The sequence below is a fragment of the Stenella coeruleoalba genome, assembly GCF_951394435.1.
Source record: "Stenella coeruleoalba genome assembly, chromosome: 17".
Lineage (NCBI taxonomy): Eukaryota > Metazoa > Chordata > Mammalia > Artiodactyla > Delphinidae > Stenella > Stenella coeruleoalba.
In genome coordinates this window covers 76058746-76073343 of record NC_137163.1, presented here as the reverse complement: position 1 = coordinate 76073343, position 14598 = coordinate 76058746, and the positions used below count along the sequence as shown (strand labels likewise).

General features: G+C 47.7%; 1 protein-coding gene and 1 long non-coding RNA gene across 5 annotated transcripts in view; one reads left to right on the top strand and one right to left on the bottom strand.

Annotated features, from left to right (window-relative positions):
• The window catches only part of LYN (LYN proto-oncogene, Src family tyrosine kinase), a 112674-nt gene extending 109579 nt beyond the window's left edge, over positions 1–3095 (top strand). For all 4 annotated transcript variants that reach the window (XM_079902368.1, XM_079902369.1, XM_079902367.1 and 1 more), the window contains one exon: positions 218–3095. In XM_079902368.1, the coding sequence (XP_079758494.1) occupies positions 218–420 (203 nt within the window). In that variant the 3' untranslated portion in view covers positions 421–3095. The remainder of the gene's footprint in view (positions 1–217) is intronic.
• Positions 924–12912, bottom strand: LOC307176344. The gene is made up of 3 exons (XR_013824721.1): positions 12750–12912; positions 8584–8658; positions 924–1061 (listed from the first exon to the last, which is right to left on the bottom strand). It is a non-coding gene; the product is annotated as an uncharacterized lncRNA (long non-coding RNA).
• Between the last annotated feature and the right edge of the window lie 1686 nt (positions 12913–14598).

Here is a 14598-nt window from a genome sequence, read left to right as displayed (position 1 = left end):
TTTAAAGGCCTTAGCTCTAAATGCAGTCACATTCTGAGGTCCTGGGGGCTAGGAGTGCAACCTAGGGGTTTGCAGGGGAGGGCATGGTGGGAACACAGCTCAGCCCGCGGCAGCCTCCGAAGCTTTGCTTCAACCACAGAGGCAGGAGGTGGGGACCACTGCAGCGCGCGAGCCTGGGTCAGGCTTCTAAATGGTACCTGTGGTTTCTCGGCCTCAGGGAGAACGAACGCCGACGTGATGACCGCCCTGTCACAGGGCTACCGGATGCCCCGCATGGAGAACTGCCCGGACGAGCTCTACGACATCATGAAAATGTGCTGGAAAGAAAAGGCCGAGGAGAGGCCCACGTTCGACTACCTGCAGAGCGTCCTGGACGACTTCTACACGGCCACGGAGGGCCAGTACCAGCAGCAGCCTTAGGGCGCAGGGGACTCAGGCCACTCACGGGACGGCTGCCTCCTTAGGAAGGAAAACGTAACAATCCCTGCTCACTAGTTATTTCCTGGGCTGGGGTCACCGGCCACCCCTGCTTCCCACACACAAGGCTAACACTCAGGAAGAACACCCCCCATGGGAAAGGATTCTGCTCGCAAGGGCCACTGCCCACCAGTGCGTGGCCTGGCCTGCTCCCCGTGGGCAGTCCGGCCTCGCTAGACCAACCTCTGGACACGGGCTTCTGAGAAGACAACACCTGTCCCACCAAAAGTGCACCCATGTCGGCCTCATGTTTACAAGGGGGTGTGTGACTCAGAGGTTCAGAGGCCATTTCAGTAAATCCCAGACAGGAGCACAGCTAAACTCATTTATGAAAGTAAAATAACATATGCCTTTCATGACGCTTCTTTGTATTTTCTCTAGGCTTTAGCTTCTCTGTTTAAAAAAAACAAATTTACTAATCCAACCTGTTAGATTTTGCAGGTGAAGTCAGAAGCTTCAGTGTCGTTCCCAGATTTCAGTGATCTCCCACCCCCTGCAATCTGAAACTGTTCAGTGTTTCCTTCGGTGGAGGCCGCTTAGAACCCCAGCTGGGAAAAGGGGGTCTCTTTCCTTGAAAGTGTCACCTGCAAACAGACAGGGCAGCCGTGTTAAGCGACATGGACCGCCCCCCGCAGCAGCCGGGGTTTGCCCAGACCACCCTGGAAAGGCGCCTTAGAAACTGCTCTGCCAGAAGAAGGAATACTTTTTAACGGTCCAGCTTTTCAAATCCACAATTTCCTGTATCCAGACTTTTTTGGACAATGTAGTTTGGAAGAACAATAAGATTCTGATCTCTGCAGAAACTTCTAGGGCCTTACAAAACATCAGAATTTTCTTTATTGCTTCAAGTGATTTTGAATATTGTTTTAATGATCAAGTATTCATTTTAGTCAAACTCTAGAAAGTAACAATGCCATATTTGGGGGCTATTTCTGTGATTCAGCAATCTTTTCTAAATTGTGTAAGGTCTGTGTGAGACTATTTATATGAAGATATGATGGAAAATAAATGAGTCAGGAGGCTCCACTGAGCCACTGGAGCAAGAGAGACGAGAGATTTTGTTTATTCAGTTTTTCTACTGTAAAAGCTTTGAATGGAAAATGCTATATCACATCACATTTCACTTATGCTGTTGTGTATATACCTAACATTTCAATTTTTAATTTTATTTTAATACACCTGGCCCAGTAACGCGAAGCTTTTCACTGGTGTTTAACATTTCCTACTGTCATCAATATAAAAATGAGTACCAGGTGGTGGGGGTGGGATGAGAGGTGATTCCATTAGATACATCCTTTAAAAAATTGTATACAAGTTCTACCTCCATCTTTTGAGTGTTTTCAGATTGGAGAACGGAGGAGTTGCTGGGCTGGACAGCTGATTATCCCTTTATGGGGGCCCAACAGGATTTGTTTTCAAACAGGCTTAGCAAGCACCATTACAATTTCACTTTGTTTGTGTTGCCTAGATGTTGGGTGCCTGGGGAAAGGGATGGAATATTTTGCTTTCCCTAAATTTTAACTTCTTTTCCCGTGTGATCTTTTTTTAAAAAAAAAACAAAAACAAAAACAAAACGGTCCTTTCTAAAACAGTCTAAAATTCTCAATTCACAAGAGCCATCTCCACACAGGTGAACTATTATCATCTAATGCCTGCATAGCTGGTCACCTGATTCGCCACAGCGCATCTTCTACAAACACCCACCTGTTCACGCTTTAGTTCAGAATCACACACGTGACCCAGCGTGGAGAGAAAGTGTAAGGAATCCCTAAAGCAAAAAGAAGTCTCTAAGAAATTACTAAATTCATCTTCACCGTGTTTTTCTCCTCACAATTCTGCTTCCTTTGGCCATTTTACTTTCCACTGTCCCCCTCGGTCAAGTCTGTGCTCCTTTGCTTCCAGCATCTCCTCCGTCGCCTCGTGCCTCCTGGCTTACTCTCGGCCTGTGCCCATACACAGGGTGCTCGGTGGACAGCACGCACCGTCAGGGTTCCTGGCAGGCAGAATCAGGGGCTGGGTAGGTGTTTGTTTAATCTCGGTGTGCAGAGGCGTGCAGGCTGGCTTACATCTTCACGTCCCAGGTCACTGAGAACTTGAAAACCGGAATCCTCCCCCCGCCACCCCTAGACACTGACTCTGTTGTTCTGCCCTGGGGGAGTGGGCAGGGGATGTGTCAGTGTACTTGAAAAGCTTCCCAGTGAATTTAAGGTTAGTATAATGCATGCCCAGGCTTGAGAGCCACCCCCCAGCTTTGACCCATATTGCAAAGTGATCTGCTCAAAAGAACCTTCTCTTTCCCCAGATAGTTCGGTTTCCCTGAGGACGATGTAGTCAAAAAGGAGGAAGAAGGAGGAGGAAACATGCCTTTTTCCTTCCTTAGGTACGGGAAGCTCACAGAACCTAAAGTAAAGCTCAGAGGCCTGACGACACGTGTCCCAAGGAGGAGGGGACACTTGGTACTTCTGTAGCCCCTCCAAGAAGGCCTCCCGAGGTGCTGTCAGAATCCCACTGGGAAAGCATGTCCAGGCCTTCTTTTAGGGGACACGCTACATACACCACAGATGCCTTGACTCCTGTCCCAAGAGTGTAGAAGGGGGTCAGTTAAAGGAGGAGCCGTATTTACTTGCTTACACAGTGGGATAGATCAAGGGCACTGAAACACAAGTATAAGCTCATTTCTCATTTTGCCTGTGGTGAAGGCTTTCCCTTTGCTCAAACAAACTACATCCTGGGCAGTAGCTGCTGAAAGGTACTCAGTAGCAAAACACCAGCATCTGACAGGCTTCACTGAATTAAAACAATTGCTCAGCCCCCCACCCTTATGATTTTAACTGCCACGTTCCACATCCAAGCTTCCTGCGTTCTCTGCCCAGAGCATCTCTCAGATGAGCTCACACCACCCACCTTTCCTCTCTGTATCTTCATTTCTACTTCTGCCGGTTGAATGAGACTTCAGTTCTCTATCTCTACACTTTGACTACCTGATGAACTGAGGACACCTGGCCATTCTTCCTGATGGGAATGATGACTATAAATACACAAAGATACCCATACACCCACCACTCTCTCCTTGTTCTCTTCTGTGCTTTGGCTCCTAAAAAAGTTACCTTGAACTCACACAATCACTCCTGAAGTTCTGAATGGTACTGTCACTATTGCATGGCTGAGAAATCAGAGGCATTCAGGGCCACAAAAGGAATAGATTGGCTTCTCTTCATGTTTTCTTGCAAAATAAAACAAGTGAAATACCTTTACCGTGGAATAATCCTGACTCAGTTGGATAATCTAAGTGGGCAAAGGAATTACTTTAAAAATGCCCCACTGGAGTCCACACAGATGTGAGAGGAAACTTCTTCTAAAAATTTTAATTTGGGGAGAAAAGTCACGCAATAATTTAACTCACCATTCACACTTTTTAAAAAGACAACTTAACAGAGACTACGCTTTTGAATAAGATGCTTTGATAACATTTGTGCTCCATTTCATATCATGAAACTGTTTTAAACTGATAAAATTTTATCCCAGAAAGTTCTAGTATGACAAATGTGTAGGAGGAAAGCCTTCCAATTTAATTTCCTGTGTTCTTAAGAATCTAAATTCTTTGAGTAGGAGCAAGTGCCAAAAATGTCCCAAGGCTCCCGAGATGGTCACCGAGTGATAGTGAATATTTCCCTTAAATCTGGAAATGATGGGGGCAGTCTTGGTGGCTTCCATCTCTAGGCTGTTGGAGAGATTTGTCAGATATCATCTGGATTGGCCAATGTGCAATGTCAATACAGAACTTCTAGAACCAAAGGTGGCTCTATTTACGGCACCAAAAGTCACTACCGTGCCACAAAGCAAGAAAACAATCTGTGAATTTTTTTAAATTACACTTATGCTGGGGCTCAGACAAGTCCTTAAGCCCTCATCTGCTACCCTCAGGGTCAGATGTGTTTTTGATTTAAGGTTTGTTTTTTGTTTTTGTTTTTATTTAAGAGGTTAATACCATGAATATTTGGTGGCAAACCCTCAGTGAACACTAGAGAAGAAACCATTAATCAAATAAAACATTTCTGCAGGGAAAAATGCCTGAATTCACAGGAAGTGGGATGAATAGAGCCTATAAATAGCTCTGGATCAGGTTTTACCACCAAATGCGTTCTTTAAAAACGTGGTTTGGAGTATTTTGGGCTTTTGTGGCGAAGGGGACGGGCCAGAGGGCTTGGAGGGCAGGCAAGACCTTTCAAGACCTTTCAGCGTCAGTGGTGAGTCCAGTTCAAATAGATGACGTGGGGGTTGTGGTTACTCAAAACTCATCTGATGCAGCCATGTTCCAGGATGCAAAGTATTTATGCATCTGTTAGAAACAACAGAGTCATCAACATACTCTCTGATCAGACGCATATCAGGGCGGTCTGAGACTTCACAGTTCAAGTGAGGAGAGGCGTCTGGTGGTTTTAGTCACCCACAGAGCCGCCAGTGAGCTGTGGTTGCTGAAATCAAGAGTGAAGTGGCTGGCAAAGGACCACGAACAAAAAGAGATGCGCTTTCACGAAAGTCAGACCACGCGGGAGCGTTCCATTCAACTCTGAGCGCTAGATGGCGGACTCCCAAATCTAAGTGCCCTGAGAGAGTCTCTCTGATGTGGGCAGGCGGGTACATGTGACAGAACTGGGAACACAGCAGACACGGAAGCCTTCAGACTGTCGGTGGGAGCCAGAGCCCAGATGTTTGGATGGGAGAGAGAAATCATTTTCAAACAATTGCCCTGTTAAAGGATTATCTTTTGAATCCTTCTTTGTAAGACATTTTTTTCCCAAAGTGAATCATCACTCCTAATCTCTTTTTTGTCCATGTACTTAGTTTTAAAGAAGGTTTTCCATGGGTTAATAGTAGTCATTCAATACAGTGCTTTGTTGAACACAGTCCTGAACACAGTCTCAGATGGCTGGCTTTAAGGGGACAAGTGCAGTGATGACAGTGCAAGTGCAAGAAAACTATTATAAAGAAAAAAGTAGGTACAGAAGGTGAAGAAGATCCTTCTGAGGAGAGACCGCAGGGCTGGTTACAAGAACAGGCACGGAGATAAAGCAAAAAGCCTTCCTAAAGAAGGGACACTCGGGACTGGCTCTGAAGAGGGACCGAGCGCCAGTAGCGGAAGAAGAGGCCGCAGGGAGTTTCAGAGAAAGGCTGCAGCGAAGGGGGAGGTGGGGCCGGGACGGCGGGGGCTTCAAGGACACAGCCCCCCAGACGGGCGGAGCTTGGGCACGAGTCTCAAGCTTGAGAGTGTCTCCGAATCGCCTCCTTATCACAAATCCCTGCCTTCTCATCCCCGCTGAGCTTCTGGTTCTGGGCTGGAGGTCTGGGGAGGGGCCCAAGAACGGCAGCTGATACGCCTGGCCCTGGGCCACCTTCGCTCTGCAGGCGGTGGGGGGGGGGGGGGGTGGCGCAGTCCACGGGGATGAGGCCCCAGGAGGAGAGAAGGCGGAGGCCCAGGTAAGCCATGCTGGCAGCACTATGCATTTGACAGCCTGGGGGCGGTGCCCTCCTGGCCCAGCTCTGCTCACTGAGCTCAGCTCCCAAATAGGTGTAAGGTCAGAACTCACTTCCTGCGGTTGCTACAAGAAGTGAGTGCAGTAACATCTCATGAGTCAGGCAAACAGTGACGTCAGTGTGTTCGTGAAATAAAGACGTGATGAAGTCCAGTCGGCCAGCACTGTGAGGGGTGGATGGACAGGAAAGCCCACGAGGAGGCTGTTACGGCAGGAAAGTGGAGAAAGGCTAAGCTCCCAGACTCCCCAGGGCTGCTCTGGGGGCACTGTGGACGCAGACCACCCCCCTGACCCTTGCCCGGCACCCAGAGATCGGGTTTCTCTAGATTGGGTGGGTTTTTTCTAATTTTTAGCAACCTCTCCCATCTGTGATATTGATTTAAATATTCAAATTATAACCCTGAGAAACTAAACTAGGGAATTAGATTTGGGGGTTGGCAACAGTTATGGGTTGACTTGTGTCATCCCAGAATGGTATGTTGAAGTCGCAACCTCCAGGACCTCGGAATGGGACCTCGTTTGGAAACAGGGTCATTACAGACGTAATCAGTTAAGCTTAGATGGTGTCCCGGGTAGGCCCCTAATACCAGACCATCGTGGGAGGAAACAGAGCACACACAGAGGGAGGGCCACGTGAAGACACCCGGGAACACGGCATCTGCAAGCCAAGGAGAGGCTGCTCAGAGCTTTCCTCATGGCCTCAGGAGGTCCCCCTGGTACCCTGGGAGGAGACAGCATCACCCAGAGCTGCCTGCGCTGGTCACCTGCTGACACCGGAAGCTGTGCCCTGGTCACCTCTGGGGACACTCCTGCCCCGGCCCGGAATCTTCTGGGGCCTCTATCAAAGCCAGTGGTTAGTTTGCCAGGGCTGCTGTAACAAGCACCACACACGGGCAGCTTAAACGACAATCATTCACCTCTCAGAGTTCTGGAGGCTGGGAGTCCAAGATCAAGGTGTCGGCAGGGTGGGCTCCTCCTGAGGCCTCTCTCCTGGGCTGGCAGATGGCCGCCTTCTCCCTGTGTCCTCACTTCGGCTTCCCTCCGTGCACATCTGTGTCCTAATCACCTCTCCTTATAAGGACAACAGTCACATCAGATGAGGACCTACCCTCACAGACTCATTTTAACTTCGCTACCTCTGTAAAGACCCCATCTGCAAACACACTGAGTTACTGAGGGTTAGGACTTCACCATATGAAATTTCGGGGGACACAAACCAGCCGTAACACTCAGTCTTGGGAAACAGAGAACACGAGCTAGAAAGGTGGACAGATGACCCCCAGCTGCACCCAGTGCGGAGGCAGGTTATGAGCCCAGGCTTCCCTGTGACACGTCAGAGCTGGCTCAGCACGCGGGCCCTTCCCGCAGGTGCCAAGGGGCCGAGGACCCCGCACAGCCTGGCCTAGCGGCTGGCACCACCCATCCAACCTAACCCAGGACGCCCACGCCTCTCAGAGCCTTGGCTCCCCCAGTCCTACCCTGCCGTGAGCACGGGGCCACGGAGGCAAGCACGTCCCAGTCCGCAGTGGACTGTGTGCTGGGGTCGGCAGGAAAGGCTGTCACCAGAATCACTGCACAGACAGACCACGCTGTGAGCCAAGTGTACCAAGACGCGGGGTGTGGGGCTTGGCAGGAGAGGGCAGGAGAGGGCGGGAGAGGGCGGGGGAGGGCAGGAGAGGGCAGGAGAGGAACAGCCCAGGTGAGGGAGTGCCCGTTGAGCCCACCCAGGGCCCAACAGCCCCAGAGGGAGGAGCAAACTGGACAGAGTGGGCCCTGCAGCCAAGGTGATAACCTCGGGGCATCTTTGCTTCTCGTGATGGGAAAACGCAAGGAGCACGTGGGTTTCTGTCCACGGTCACATGCACACGCGCACACACAGGTAGTAGTTATCGTGGGAAGCCGTCATCTTCCACTGCATCTTTACTCCAAGGGACATGTTAAGTATGCCAAGCTGTTTTTTCTTTTTTGAAACATGGCTATTTTGGGAGACAGAACACTTTCCTATTATTTTTTGCCACAGTCCTCAGAAACTGTAGTATTTTGTTGTTGATGTCATCATTTAAAATGAGTTCCTTTTCCTAAAGAAGCCAGAACTTGTGGATGGGAAATAGGATGAATTAATCTCCACTATGGGAAACGTATGCCAATAAAATACCAGGTATTCATTCACGTATTCAATCAATGGCTAGTTATCAATTACCTGCCCTGTGCCGGGCACCATGCTGGGTGCTGGACTCGTTGGAATGTACTTCATTTTGAGGACGCCCGGACCAGAACATCCCCCCACCCCGCTCACCAGAACATCCCCCCACCCCGCTCACCAGAAAGAACATCCCCCCACCCCGCTCACCAGAAAGAACATCCCCCCACCCCGCTCACCAGAACATCCCCCCACCCCGCTCACCAGAGCATCCCCCCACCCCGCCCACCAGAGCATCCCCCCACCCCTCTCACCAGAACGTCCCCCCACCCCGCCCACCAGAACGTCCCCCCACCCCGCTCACCAGAACATCCCCCCACCCCGCGCACCAAAACATCCCCCAACCCCGCAGTCATTTACGTTGTCACTTACCTCTCTGAAGAGCAGCTCCCCATCTGTCAACAGCTTTGAAAATGTCCCAGCCACACTCCAAAGGGCTGCTCGGGCCTGTAGTAGGAAATAAAGAAAAAGAGCATGAAAAACTTAAAAATCAGAAGAAAACTCTCAACTCCAAAGAATCAAATCAGGGGCTTCCCTGGTGGTGCAGTGGTTAAGAATCCGCCTGCCAATGCAGGGGACTCGGGTTCGAGCCCTGGTCCGGGAAGATCCCACATGCTGCGGAGCAACTGAGCCTGTGCTCTAGAGCCCGGGAGCCACAACTACTGAGCCTGCGTGCCACAACTACTGAAGCCCGCACGCCTAGAGCCCGTGCTCCGCAACAAGAGAAGCCACCGCAATGAGAAGCCCACGCACCGCCACGAAGAGTAGCCCCCGCTCACCACAACTAGAGAAAGCCCACGCGCAGCAACGAAGACCCAACGCAGCCAAAAATAAATAAATAAATAAATTTATATAAAAAAAAAGAATCACATCAGGATAAATATTTTTCTCCTTGTTAGTCAATAGTGTGCCAAAGAAGCCCTTTGAGGAGTGAATTCACACATATACAAATTTCTGGGACAAGAGCTGTGGATGAGAAAATAGGGTCCCCTCTCCAGGAGGACAAAACTGCAGCAGGAAGAAGTGGTAACCCCACAGGCTCCTCACGGGAGAATCAGGGGTGAGGATTCCCCGCCGGACACACGGCCCCGTCGACAACGTGCATGGGGCTTAACATCTGAACGGGAATCCCCATAATGAAACCCCCATGTTCATTACACCGTGTAATGCAAAACAACGGCTGGACGCTCTCCTTTGAGAGGAAAATAATTTTGAAACAAAGAGTGACAGAAAGAGATTTCTTTTCATTCTTTTAATGTACAACCTCCTTTCAAATGTAGGAGTCTAGCTTCTGGTGTTTTCAGGTACCTGTGTTAACTTTTTAATGAACATTTTGGATAGCAGTGTAGTGTAATTAAGCAGAGATCTTAGGGAAAAATATGAATTCTCACTGTTCTGCTCACTTATGAGAGCTCTTGAGAGGTTTAGGTGACGAGTACCACTCAGGATGAGGAGTCCCCTCCTCCCGTCCTTTCTTGAATTAAGTTGAATTAAGTCGGTTGCCTAATTTCTCAGTAAAGCAGTGAGAATTCATGCTGAGAAGGGTGACACCCAGGCTCTGAATCAGACGTCATTGCTACGAAAAGCTTTATTTCTTAATAATCGGCTCATTTTTTTTTAGCTTCTCAACCAATGACCCCTGCCTTATTTGCATAGTCTGGACAATATCTTCCCCTTTCTTTCCCTGGGTTAGCGTCATACAATTTGCCCAATTTTGTAAAATCTAATTATGAATCAAGGGCTTCAAAAATATTGCTGCTCTTATCGGACCTAGCTCAACTTCTAGAATTCTTAAATATGTGAATAATGTGAAAGTGCTTAAAGACCTTATAGGCTCAAGTGTACTCATTTCATCGCTATATATAATTGCAAAATATTGAAACAGATCATTTCAGTAGATAACTTATTCAGTCCCTATGTGTTAAAGGCCTGCTCTGCATCCAGAATTATGCACTGACGATACTTGCGAGCCAATTCAACGCTAAAGGCAAGGTTAATCAAACGATGGAGGACTTTTAAAGTGATACGTACGTAATAAGATAGAAAAATATCCATGATGTATTGTTAAGTAGAAATAATCAGAATACGAAAGTATTTACAAAGAATGAGTAGAGCCGTTTTTTAAGGAGGAAATGTCAAAAAGTATGCGGGCTTCCCTGGTGGCGCAGTGGTTGAGAGTCCGCCTGCCGGTGCAGGGGACACGGGTTCGTGCCCCGGTCCGGGAGGATCCCACATGCCGCGGAGCGGCTGGGCCCGTGAGCCATGGCCGCTGGGCCTGCGCGTCCGGAGCCTGTGCTCCGCAACGGGAGAGGCCACAACAGTGAGAGGCCCGCGTACCGCAAAAAAAAGTATGCAAAATAATAAAAATGAGAAAAGAAACACTTTAAGGGAACACACGAATAGCAAAGATTGAATTGGGCTTTTTCCTTTCTACTTTCATGTATCTTTCAATTTTCATTATTAACATATTACTCCAATAATGGAAAAGAGACATGCTCACAGAATAACAGAGCTAAATCCTATTTGTAGACTGAACAGAATCTATTTAAAAGTTTAAAAGTTGCTTAAAAGAAAAAAACCACACTGATGGGGATATGTCAAAGGGACACAGAAGCCAACTGAAAGATCTCCCAAGGGCCAAAGCTGGAACAATTTCAGTAACAAAATAAATAAAGTAGTACTGGGTTATAAACCACAGGGTAAAATAAATAGTCCTGAGTCTACACTGGTATCAATAAATAATTCCGTGAATAAATGGAGGAGAAGAGACATTTTTCCCACGCAGAAGATTTCCAGACAATGAATGTAGATACTTGGCCTTCAAAGAGGTGAAGCACCACATCCCCCCCTTAAGTGCTCACTATGCAAAGTGACTTGCTTCCAAGGAAACAGTATAGAAAGGGAGGGAAAAGGTACCTTGATGGTGGGGAAACCCGCCAAGCACCCCTTCAGCCGGGTGACCAAGGTCAACATGCACAGGGATTGGTCATATCAACTGCGTGACACCAGGTGATGAAACAGCCCGGCACCTCGGTGGTCTTCCGCCACCAAATCCATAACCCGGCTCGACCACCAGAAAAGCGTCAGACACGTGCAAACCGAGGGGCATCTTAAAATATTCGCAGCCAGTAGCCTCAGAACCGTCAAGGTCATCAAGAGAAACTAGAGGAGACAGGACGGCCACGTGTCCTGCGGTCACCTGCATGGGATCTTGGTACAGAAAAAGGACATTAGGGAAAAACTGAGGAAATCGGGATAAAATCTGGACTTGAGTTAATAGTAAGTTATCAACATCAGTTCATCGGCTGTGACAAGGGTTACCAGATGTTAATACTGAGGAACTGGATGCAAGGTGTACTAGCTTTGACATGTTTCTGTAAATCTAAAACTGTTCTAAAGTTTATTAGCAACAACAACTGAAAGGTAAACAAGTTCCTTGAGTCTTGGTACCCGGAAGCCATAGTCACCAACCTGTCATTTACTCAGAGTTGTGTTATTCAAGAAGTCCAGTTTGTTACAAGTGTAGGTGCTTATTCATAAAGTTAACACTTCATTAAGAACAGAAAGTGAAGGGAGTATTTTTATCTGACTTCTGGAAAACACAAAGTAACACACATATCCCTGACAAATGGGTTTAAAGAGACGCTTGGTCAATTCTAGCCAATTCCTGCAGAAGACAGCGCCACCTAGTGTTCTGTCACATGAATGAACCAGTGGTGGTTCTGGTTACTTCTCTTTTGTCGGCTGTACGTTACCTTAAATCCGAATTCAAAACTGAAAAGATAAATGAAATGGAAGCACATTTCCCCCATCCCTCCCAGAAGTCCTTTTAATACCAAATGACTTGAGTAATCAAACTGCAATAACTTGGTTTCATTTATAACCTCAGCCTAGAATCTTTTTTTATAAGATAAAGGCCTGATTTTCAAAACTTCAGTCCACTAATAATGAGCATGAAAGAGATCATATCAGAAATACAAACTGATGAAAAAGTGTAATAATATAGCTGCTTTTAAAAGTTACAAAATAACTTAAGCTTTATAAGATAGCAGCTCTCAATTCCAAGTGTCAGTTCTAAAAACCATAAAGCTATATGTTAATATTGTGTCACCGAACCCAACACTTACATAAAGTTTCCTTGTTTAATAAGTCCATGCTTATATTAACATCAAATTGTTATTCATAAAGTTATATAAAAATGGGGTCGATTGTGGTCTAAAACGTCTCAAGGGAAAAAACCTCAAAGGGTTAATTAACATATATTGGTTTTAAACCTGAATGTTTTTTCAAAACGTGTCATAGCAAACACAGCTGAGATAATTGGCACCTTTCACCTGCAAATAACCGAAGTAGCAGTTTGCCTAGAATATAAACGACCAAAGTTTATTCCCCACCCTAATTTCCTATGTGCTTCGCATGCAGAATAGATGGAAAAAACTCCACTTCACTTATCAATTTGATTGACACTCTTTGCCCTCTTCTGACCACAAAGGCATGTTAAGATAGGCCCCTGAAGTGATTATTTCTCTCTGTCATACCTTAGATTAAGAGGTATGTCCTTGGGTTAAGTCATCTTCCGTAATGGAAAAGAATCTGAAAAAGAATATGTATATATGACTGAGTCACTTTGTTGTACACCTTGGAACATTGTAAATCAGCTGTACTTCAATTTAAAAAATAAAAAAGAAGTCACCTTCCAGTTAAGATTAGTTTTTGCTTTTGTTTTTCAGATTTCACTACGATTTAGTTAAGAGAGAACTTAAAGGCCCTGTTAACAATTTATCCAGGTTATAATTGATTCTAGCTTTTTCCTTTGTTTTTTCACACAGAAATTTCCCTGAGCTTTGGGGCTTAATCATTTTCCTGACACCAAGCCACTGACTGTCCACCTTAAAGGATGGTACCTGAGGTGTGATGCGACAGCTGGTAATTTACCCCATCGTAATAGCTGATGTCTTTCCCCCTGGGAATATTATAACTAACCAGCTACCAAACAAACAAACAAAACCCAACAGTGAAATGCAAAACACAGAGCAGAGAGGCGTGGGTTATTTTCTCCTGAAGAGAGATTTCAGCCTGCATGGTAATACAGCACAGCACAAGGATTTGGGCAAAACCCTGAGGCTCAGTCGGCCCTGTGATTGCTGGGAACTGCCCCCCTCTTCCCGGGAAGCGTGTGTGCCCCACCGGGCACCGTGGCTCCTGTGCGGGGCCCTCACCTGGGATCCGGCTGCAGAGGCCCAGCCGGAGTCTCCCCATGCCCTGAGCCCACGCCAGGTTCTCTGGGCTGCATCTAACCCGGTGACACTCAGGAGATGAAACAGAGGCGGTCTCCCCCTGGTCCAGAACGCTTTTCCTGGCGAGAGAAATGAACAGAACGCGAAGCTGCCTCACCCAGGGATGAGTCTGGAGCAGAAATCAGGAGTTAGGAACAGAGTCAGAGGCCTGATCCCACAGCTGCTCTGGCCTGGGCTGGGCACCTGCCCACTGGGCTTTAAACAAACAGCGGGGATTTGGCTAAAGAGGAGACCCAGGACCAACAGGTGAGCCGCAACAGGGCGGCGGGCAGAAGGCCCCAGAAGCTCTGGCCCAAGGGGCCAGGTGCTTCCTCCTGCCAACACGCTCTAGGCAGTTATTTGAAGTCCTTCGGACACGTTTTCCTTTCACGACAGGAACGGATCAGAACAACCATCACATTGGGTCCATGGCTGAAGTGGGCCAAGGTCAGCCGGGAGACAAGACCAGCCCCTGTTCCATGAAGGAAAACACCTTTGACACCCAGGCCCTAGAGGAAGAATACAGCCTGGGTCTTACAATGATCTAAGACGGACAGACGTTTATTTTATGGCAGTACAGGTTTTATGATTCTGAAGATTTTGCTGTTTTGTCCTCCAATTCTAGGACGTTACAAAGACAGCACTGGAGCTGCTGTTACCCGTCTAATAAAAGCTGGGAATCCGTGTGTTCCTTTCAGGGTCTGTACCGTGAACGCTCTGCACTGTGTTGCTTTTCACAGATTTAAGGGTCCCCTAGCATGAGAGTCTCGGGACTTTGAGAGGGTGGGAAACAGGCCCCAGACAGGCCGAGGAGAGGCGGCTTTTCCCGGGACAAAGCACCAGGAGGAGGGGCTGCCTCCAAGATCACCTCCAGCAAAAACAGACACAGAATGACCCTGGCCGGGGCTTTAACAGGAGCGGGTTGGAGTCTTCGTGGTGCTGGGAAGGAACAGCCTTTCGCTGCGCTAAGATGTTCTCTCGCAGGATAGTGGGTCCTCAGTTAGGAAGACAGAATGCATCCCTCTGTGTTCTCCTGAGAGAGTGAGGTTTCAACAGATACACCCCTCCCTGCAGCTGCCAACAGCAAAAGGGATGGTGAGTTTAGTTGAAT